Source organism: Penaeus monodon, chromosome 8 (genome assembly GCF_015228065.2).
Source record: "Penaeus monodon isolate SGIC_2016 chromosome 8, NSTDA_Pmon_1, whole genome shotgun sequence".
NCBI lineage: Eukaryota > Metazoa > Arthropoda > Malacostraca > Decapoda > Penaeidae > Penaeus > Penaeus monodon.
Genome location: NC_051393.1, coordinates 47,896,073 through 47,905,549, shown reverse-complemented (window position 1 = coordinate 47,905,549; position 9,477 = coordinate 47,896,073). Strand labels below are relative to the sequence as shown.

General features: G+C 42.8%; 1 protein-coding gene across 1 annotated transcript in view; it reads right to left on the bottom strand.

The window, feature by feature from the left end:
* Positions 1–790: 790 nt before the first annotated feature.
* LOC119576387 (eye-specific diacylglycerol kinase-like) overlaps positions 791–9,477 on the bottom strand; it is a gene marked incomplete at its 3' end in the record, with an annotated part of 202,944 nt that continues 194,257 nt past the window's right edge. Inside the window, 6 exon segments of the mRNA XM_037924058.1 lie at positions 791–938; positions 1,504–1,688; positions 2,565–2,664; positions 3,452–3,644; positions 4,993–5,201; positions 9,429–9,477. The exon segment at positions 9,429–9,477 is cut by the window's right edge and continues 128 nt beyond it. Of these exon segments, the coding sequence (XP_037779986.1) occupies positions 791–938; positions 1,504–1,688; positions 2,565–2,664; positions 3,452–3,644; positions 4,993–5,201; positions 9,429–9,477 (884 nt within the window).

Below are 9,477 nucleotides of genomic sequence, written 5' to 3'. Positions count from 1 at the left end.
TTTTTTTTTTTTAAGAGATTTTTTTTTCTTTGCTCGGCAGTTGGTTTAGCCTCGTGATACGTAGGTTCGTGTGCACATTTACAGACAGACACAGACAGACACGAACTCTCACAGGCACAGTCAAATAATCTATTTTCCGTGTCCTTCCCCGTCTCTCTCTTCCCTTTCCTATTCTTTTCCACCCCCCTCTCCTATTCTCTCCCTCTCACCTCGTCTCTTCTCCTCCCTTCTCTCTTCCACCCTCCCTCTCTCCCTTCTCTCTTCCACCCTCCCTCTCTCCCTTCTCTCTTCCACCCTCCCTCTCCCCCTCCTCTCTCTATTTTCACTGTCCTTTCCCATCTCTCTCTTCCCTTTATCCCTCTCCTTTCCTTTCCCATTCTCTACCCGTCTCTTCCACCCTCCTCCTCCCGTCCATCCCCTCTCACCCACTGTCTTCCTCTCCCCAATTTTCTTCCACTCTCCCTTTCCTATTCCCCCTATTTTCTCCATCTCCCTCTCCCCATTCTCTCTCCCACTCTCCCTCTTCTATTCTTTCCATCCTTCTCTTATTCTCCTATATATCCATCTCCCTCTCCCCCTCCTCTTTTCCACCCTCCCTCTCCCTCTCCTCTCTTTCTCTCCTTCTCTCCCCCTCCTCTCTCTCCTTCTCTCCCCCTCCTCTCTCTCCTTCTCTCCCCCTCCCCTCCTCTCTCTCCTTCTCTCCCCCTCCCCTCCTCTCTCCTCCTCCTCTCTTCCACCCTCTCTCTCCCCCTCCTCTCTCTCCTTCTCTCCCCCTCTCCTGTTCCCTTACCTGTTCGAGATCAGCGTCCTGGTCGATCATGATCAGCCCGAGCGGCGAGGATGCCTGGCGTAGCTTTTCCTTGTCGTAATGGTGTTGTTCGTAGTCAAACATGGTTATCCTTGACACTTGGAGGCGAAGCTGCTCAAGGTGTGGCATCCTGAGGGAGACCAAAATAACATGAAGGACAGCTGTGGTGGAAAAATAAGTGCTGTTTATGAATACACACACACACACACACACACACACACACACACACACACACACACACACACACACACACACACACGTATATATATATATATATATATATATATATATATATATATATATATATATATATATATATATATATATATTCTCCTAGGAAATAGTAAATGTTTTAGTTTACCGAGGATCTCAAAATTAGGAATAGTTGCCTAATAATCGTAAATAACTGTCAATATCTATCAACAAATATTTTATTTACACGCAATAAAAGAATGAGATAGAGAGCAAAAGAAGAAGAAAAAGAAAAAGAAGAAGAAGAAGAAGAAGAAGAAGAAGAAACAAAAAGAAAGGAAGAAAAAGAAAAGTGCAAAACAAGAAAAAGAAAAAAGAAGAGATGAACCAAAAAAAAATAGAAAAGAAAAAAAAAAAAGAAAAGAAAGAAAGAAAGAAAAAAAAGAAAAACCAAAAACCAAAAACCAAAACCAAAACAAAGCATAAAAAAAAATCCCACTCACTGCACAGTCTTGGCCTTCTTCTTGGTCACCATCGACGCCTTGTTGAGATGCGTGAGCTCGATGATGCTGGGGTTGACCCTGCACGCCTCGCCGTCCACCTGCATCGGGATCGTCTTCTTGGTGACGATCTTGGCACTCTTGCACTGGCAGATGGTAGTGCCATGCCCTCCAGCTTGCAGCAGAGGCTGTTGGGAGGGAGGGGCCGAGGAGGGGTAGGGGTAGGGGAGGGGGGGGAGGACCGAGGAGGGGTAGGGGAGGGAGGGATCGAGGAGGGGTAGGGGAGGGAGGAAGGGATCGAGGAGGGGCGAAGGGAGAGAGGGAGGGAGGAGGGAGGGATCGAGGAGGGGTTGGGGGAGAAAGGGAGGGAGGAGGGGAGAGACAGGGTGGTTGGGTGGTAGTGGTGGGAGGGGAAAGGTAGGCAAAGTTAGTATTTTCATCATTATTTACCTTTTTTTTTTTTAAGGGTGGAGTTATTGATAGGTGCATTTTTTAGCGAATCATCGGGGAAATGTGGGGAAAAATGGTGTATATATAATTTCTTAGCGTAACGATACCTATATTTGCATGATTTCCTAACCGAATATCTATCAATACATAAAATATTTTGTATTTCTTACTACCTTAAGTTTAATAATATCTTAAAATTCACTATGCACCTCATAGTCCTTTGTACCTAGACTAATAATTTCCTAAGACCCACAATTCTCTAATATTAGTTCCCTAACTGTTTATAATACTCAAACATTAAATAAAATCCTAATACCCACAATCCCTAACAACTAAAATACCATATTACTCAATCCCAAAGTTCACACCAGATAATATACCCAACTGTGTTAAGTACCACACGCATTACTATTCTTAATACCCAGAATTCATACAATCTAGTCCTCAGTCCATTTCAAATACACCCAATATCCACACCAGATATAATAAACCCTCACTCAAGCTAGTCCTCAGTACATTTCAAATACCCCCAATCTCCACGCCACATATAATACACCCCACAGATACTCGTCACGCTAATCCCTCTACCGACGAAGAACCAGAAGTGAACGAACCATCTGGTAGGTGGTCAAGCCGATGACTTCGATGATGCCGTCGTCGGTAGCCTGGTCGATGCCGCTGCCTCTGTTCCACGGCCGTGTTCCGGATCCGTAGCTGCGGGGTGGAATTCACAAGGGGAGAGGTTCATATAATATATCCGCTTAAGAGACGTGTGCTAGACGTCGATAATATCGCGAGGGAGGAAAAAAAAAAAAAAAAATAAAAAAAATCAAATGCAATTATTCTGGAGATGTATGTTAATGATCGCTGAAGGCTGATCTACAATAATTTCCCCAAAAGAATAGTATAATTTCCCACCCGAAAGGATTCATGCATTTTAAAAGTTCAAATTTATCGAAAGCTGGAGCGAATACTAGAAATCACCTAATCATCTAATTTCACACTAGAGAAGATTATTGTATCCATTCAAACAACAGGATGAATTTCGTTTTCGTTGCCGGAAGCTTTCGGGCAATACCTAGGTAAAAATTGTTACGGTTTAGATTAACATATTTTAGCGACATTAGCATACTTAAAGGAATTAACTACTGTATTTTAAAATGGAATTTCGCCTGGGGAGTTGTTATTATTATTATTATTATTATTATTATTATTATTATTATTATTATCATCATTATTATTATTATATATATATATTTATTTTTTAAATAACAAAATAGCAAAGGTTACTTTATCATTTTAGGAACCAGTTCATCGTGCATTAGAAAATTTGCTATAACACAAACCAGTTACGATCCGAATCAGTAAGTTAAGATGACTACTGCCAAACAATCTATCAATTCCCCAGGAGACATCCCAACTCCGTGTCCCCCTCTGCCCTCCCCCTCTCCTGCCCTCCCCCCTCCATCCCCTTCATCCCCGAAACGTCTCCCCAACGCACCTGGGGATGTTGAGGAAGACGACGGCGTGGACCTTGTGCTCCTTCAGGATGGGCGTGACGTCCTTGCCATCGCATTCGACGGTGCAGTTGTCCGAGAGGTCCTTCCACTTGCGCTGCAGGAGGTCCTTCCCGCCCGCCTGTCCGTAGAACATCTTGTTTCGCAGCCGGGAGTTGAACTTCTGCGGGTTGGCCTCTGCGGGGGGGAGAGGGGCAACACACGTATTTAGAGGGGAGGGTGTGGCACTTCCCCTTTCTCTCTCTCCCTTTCTCTTAACTCTATTCTCTCTTAACTCTATTCTCTCTTTTCTCTTTCCTTCTTTCTTTCTTTCTGTCTCTCTCTCTCTCTGTCTCTTTCTTTCTTTCTTTCTCTCTCTCTCTCTCTCTCTCTCTCTCTCTCTCTCTCTCTCTCTCTCTCTCTCTCTCTCTCTCTCTCTCTCTCTCTCTCTCTCTCTCTCTCTCTCTCTCTCTCTCTCTCTCTCTCTCTCTCTCTCTCTCTCTCTCTCTCTCTCTCGCTCACTCACTCGCCGTAGTGATACCAGCGATACATAACGGCGTGATAAGCCTGTTTGTGTGAAAAGGTCACTCCACTGACCTCTAGTTCTCCTGGCGCATGTTAGGTAGGGAAGCTCATTCATAATCATGATGTTGTAACTTTAATGAATTAAGACTAGAACTCGTGAAAGCAACAGCACTCTTCTTTTTTTTTTAGCTTTTGTATATGTTTTGTATTTTTTTTGTTCCCTTGTTTATACATCAACAGGCCACAAAGCAGAACACCTCTCTGGGCAAGTAACATGTTTCACTGATCCGATGTGAGCGCGATGTACCGTTCGCGCGGACCGTGATTGGAAATGGTTTAATTCCCGGATGTGTAGTGTTTGGATGCGCCGCGCCATATCTCGCCATTAATTGAAAACTGCTCATTCATGAGGGCGAGGGAATGATTTCCATCATCCGAGCGCGTCTGCCCTCGCCAAAGCTCCTTCCTTTCTTCCCTCTATTTCTTTATGCTTCTTTTCCCCTCTCCCTCTCTCGCTCCCTTCCTCCTCCTCTCCCTCTCCCCCTCCATCCTACCTTTTTCCCCTCCTCCTCCTCTCCCTCCATCCTACCCTTCTTCCCTCCCTCTCCCCCCCTTCCCTATCCCATGCGAGAAACCAATTCCCCAAAAAGATAAGAGAGAGAGAGAGAAAGAGAGAAAATTAAACACCGTAACCCCATTCCACATGAGCCCCCCCCCCCTTAAAATGGAGCCTGATCCTTCACCTCTCATCTGCGCTTTAAAGGAAGCTTGCCCTCAACTCTCTCCCTCTTTCCCCTTCTTAATCCTACTTTTTTCCTTTCTCTTCACCTTTCCCCACCCTTCCCCTTCCTCACCATTCCCTTGCTCCATGTTCCTCCCTCCCCCTTCCCCGTTTGACCCCTCTCCTTACGACCCTGTTCCCTCTTCATTTCCCCTTCCCTACTCTCTTCCCCCCCCTCTCCTTTCCCTTCTCCCCTTTGACCCCCCTCCCCTCCTCCCGGCTCCCCCCCCCCCTCCTTACCTCTGGCCTCGTGGAACTCGAGGGCAATATGGGCATCGACGCCGAAGGAGAAGTAATTATTGACGACGTTGAGTGGCAGCTTGTCCTTGCCGTCCTCGGTGGGCTCGCACTCGCTGTTCTTCTCGACGTTGACTCGCCAGCGGTCCAGGTAGACCACCTCGCCGTCGCTGATGTTGCACAGGATCTTGCTGATGGGCTCGTCCGTGTACCTGCCGGAGATCAACGTGTTTACTCGCGAGAAGGGGGCGTTCGGGTGGGCGGCTGTGCGTCCCTTGTACCCGAAGGGGGATGGACGTGTTTACACTCTGACACGCGCGTCTGGGCGGCCGTATGAATAAGCTAAGGTGGGCCTCGTCGCGTCCGTGTGTGTGTGTGGGGGGGGGTTACGTCTGGATTCCATAGGACTCTTGGCTGATTTTTTTTTTATTATCGGTTCCCCTAATGAGTTTTTTAAACTTACCTTTACGCTAATGAGTTCTTCAAGTTATCTTTTCCCGAAGGATTATTTTTTTCTTATCCCTCCCCCCCCCATGAGTTCCTTATTTTTTCCCTACCGAGTCCTTTACCTTATTTTTTCCCCTAATAAGTACTTTTTCTGATTTTTTCCCCTTAAGGAGTTGTATCTGGCCTCGGTAAGTTGTTTTCATAAGTTCTGGATCGCCTTTTAATATATCCTTTTGTATTGTCTAATGGGTTATCACATCAATAATTCACATTTCCACATCTACAAAAACTCGCACAAATTAAAATTATATCTGCACATTTAAATACCTAAAGAAAAAAAAGAAAAATAGACCCAAAAAAATAGGGTGAAAATAAGGCATTAAAAAGAAAAAGTTCGTCTTCATTTCATCTCTTTCCAAAACTGGCCTTATCCTCGCTTGCGCTTCCCTGCCTTCACTTCTCTCTTCTCTGCTTTAATCATCATTATCCTCCTTAAACCAACTATTTTTCTTTCCTCCCTTTCTCCTTTCTTTCTTATATTTTCTTCCTTGTTTTATTTTTCTTCTCTCTTTCCTTCTTCCCCTCTTTCTTTCTTTTTTTTTTATTACTGCTTCTTTTATCCCTTTTCTTACTTCCTCCCGTCTTTCTTTCGTTTATTCCCGATATAAGGAACCAATTAAATTTCTTTTTAATCCGTAAATTGATCATATTCCCGGGAATGAGAAGCCAAATTAGCAAATTTCTTTAGCGCTGAGAGCAATAAAAAAAAAATTAAATAAATAAATGAACAAGAATGAACAAGGCATGAAGGAATGAACATAGAAATGAACATAAAAATGAACAAGACATGAAGGAAGGAACAGCATTTCTCGTCTGTTTTTACGAAGGTCAGTAAAAAAAAAGAGAGAGAGAGAAAAAAAAAAGAGAGAGAAAGAGAGAGAGAAAAAAAAAACCAGCTTTTGGATTTTATTTCTGGAACATCAAATTGATTGCTCGGTAACGAAGTTAATTGGAGATCCATTGGAAGACAAGTTGATCTGTGCTCCCCGCAGTCATTTTCAAAAATATTCTTTTGCAATATTTTCCGTTTTCGAATCTTTGTCTCTTCTGTCACCTTTTATCTTATTTTTGTTTCTATCTTTTGGTTATTTTTTCTTGTTTTTATCCTTCTGTTATCTTTGATTTACCTTTATCATTCTTTCTACCTTTCGTATCATTCTCCTTTTTATGCCATTCCTAATTTATCTTCTCGTGTTTCTCACAAATTCTTCGTGATGTCAAACGATCGACAGAAAAGACAAAATGGAAAAAAGTTCATCATTGTCTAAGAACTTCGAACACTCTCTGTCTCTCTCTCTCTCTCTCTCTCTCTCTCTCTCTCTCTCTCTCTCTCTCTCTCTCTCTCTCTCTCTTCTCTTTTCTTCTCTTCTCTTCTCTTCTTTTCTCTTCTCTTCTCTTTTTCGAGATTCGAGTGTCATCACAAGAAATTTCAATGTTGCTCTCTCTCGGTCTAATCAAGCGATATCAAAAACAATTTAAGGATAATTTGACATTCGTTGCAACGTGCAAGGATATAATAATACAACGAAAGAGAGGGAATCGAAGTGTAAATAATTTAGCGAGGGGAAAAAAGAGAAAAGAAACGAAAAAGGAAAAAGAGAGAAAAAAAGAAAAGTTTATGCTCCACTTTTTAATTAATTAGTTATGAACTTTTTTCTTTCTTAAATTTTGATAGAACAAAGGAGAGTGTAATTATCTAGTGAAACAATGGTGTTGCTAATGATCAACGGATGAATCTGCATATAACTGCACGTATATACTGTGGGTGGATATAACATCACCATCATCATAATCATCACCACCACAGAACACTGGCCTCCTCCTTAACGTATCTATTAATTCTATCATTGCAACTTTTTTTTCTGATTTCAACTCTTGTGTCTTTGTGTCATAGCAGGGAGAGTGCACTGGCTGAAAGTCTTCTCATTCAGACACAGTGGCAGAGAAACTTCCAATACATTCTTATGTATAACTTAACAGATTCATATATCATATACTCCTAATAATTTCTAATATTCCTACATAAATTCTAGTATTCTTATTAATTCCTAATACTCCTAGTAATTCCTGATAATTACTAATATTCCTTATAATTCCTAATATTCCCAATAATTCCTATCAGTCGAAGACACTTCAAAGCAATCGACTTCAAAACCACTTTCCCTCTAGTCTTGTATTTTCGGTGAAGTGATATTAGCTTGCCGCCCCCCCCCCCTTTTTTTTACCGGAATTGCAATGGCTTCTGTACATGAAGGTCGATGGTTGCTTTTCCATCCTTGTGCAAATCTTTCAATAGGTGCAACAAAACTCTCGGATTCCTTGTCTACAAAATACTCTAACAATACTTTTGTTCTTTATAAAGAATCGAATGCCTTTTCGAAAAGGCGAAAAAGGCTTCCAATACTCCTTTGTTTTTCTTCCTAATTTGGTTTCGTACGTGGATGTGATATATTATTTAAATATTCACCGTGGATGTCCGCCTATTTCGGCTTCACTGTGACGAATGTAGAAAAAAAAATGCACACGAATGAGAATGAATAACTACATAACACCAAGAGGCATAATTTCACGCGTGTCGAGAATCTGTTCTGCGTCTCGAATTAGCTAAGTTAGGGAGCGACTTTAAGAGCTTATTCATCTCCCTTCTGAAGCATAATTTTATTTCACTTCTTACATTTCAATGGCTGCTATTAATATTTACTTTATTATCAATGTCACGTCTATTTGTAATTATGAAATTCTATTTTAAATTCTGATCGGCGGTTTTATCTCGAAAATCGTCTTCCTGATAATGAAGGACCTAGACTCAACTATATATGTACTATCTATATATGTACATACACATATGTACGAGTATGTGTGTGTGGGTGTACGTGTGTGGGTGTACGTGCGTGTGCGTCCGTGCTTGCGTGTTTGTGTGTCTGTGTGCGTAGCCCTCGATCTCAATCCAATCTACAGTACGGAATATGATTCAATGCAGCACTCGGGGCGGCAAGACACACCACCAAAGGCCGCGTGCGCAGCCTCTCCTACGGCCGCTGAGTTCCCTCCAAAGCGAGAGTTGGTGTCACGCGTCACTTGCTCCGCCACTTTGAGCCGTCAAGTGCGGTCGGGCAACGCGACATGGCGGCGGCACGAGGCTAAGGCTGTCTCATGTCATGTCATCTCCTGCTTCTTCACTCTCTCTCTCTCTCTCGCTTTGGGACCCTAACATAGCAGTGGAGGGGAAAATACCGAGATTCCACTCGTACTCAGCAATAAACTATCAAAAAAATGTGAAGAACGGCTGACGCAGGTCTTATTTTGCAGATCTTTTTAATCTGATGTAACCGTATACTTCCACAGAAGCCAAAACGTCTGTAACATCTGCGTACTCAGCACCTATAAATCTAATTATCTAGCAACTCGATTCACATATGAGTCCATAACAGTTTACATACATATACATATACATATGTATATATATACCTATGTATATACACAGACATACATATGTACATGTATGTATATATACATATATATACACACATATATATGTACATATACATACATACATACACACAATATATATATATATATATATATATATTTGTGTGTGTGTGTGTGTGTGTGTGTGTGTGTGTGTGTGTGTGTGTGTGTGTGTGTGTGTGTGTGTGTGTGTGTGTGTGTGTGTGTGTGTGTGTGTGTGTGTGTGTGTGTGTGTGTGTGTGTGTGTGTGAATGTGTGTGTGTGTGTGTGTGTGTGTGTGTGTGTGTGTGTGTGTGTGTGTGTACATGGTAGCCTGTCTGCGCACATCTCGATAACCCTCTATCTGTATCTCCCGTCTCTAGAGCCCAAGGCCCAAGGCCCAGACCCTCCCCTCTATCCCCCTAGACCCTCCCCTCTATCCCCCCCAAGGCCCACTCCCCCCCCCCCCCCCCGAAGCCACTCACCCTCCGCCCCATCCGAGCGAGCGGGCCAAGTCGTTGCCGGTTCCGAGGG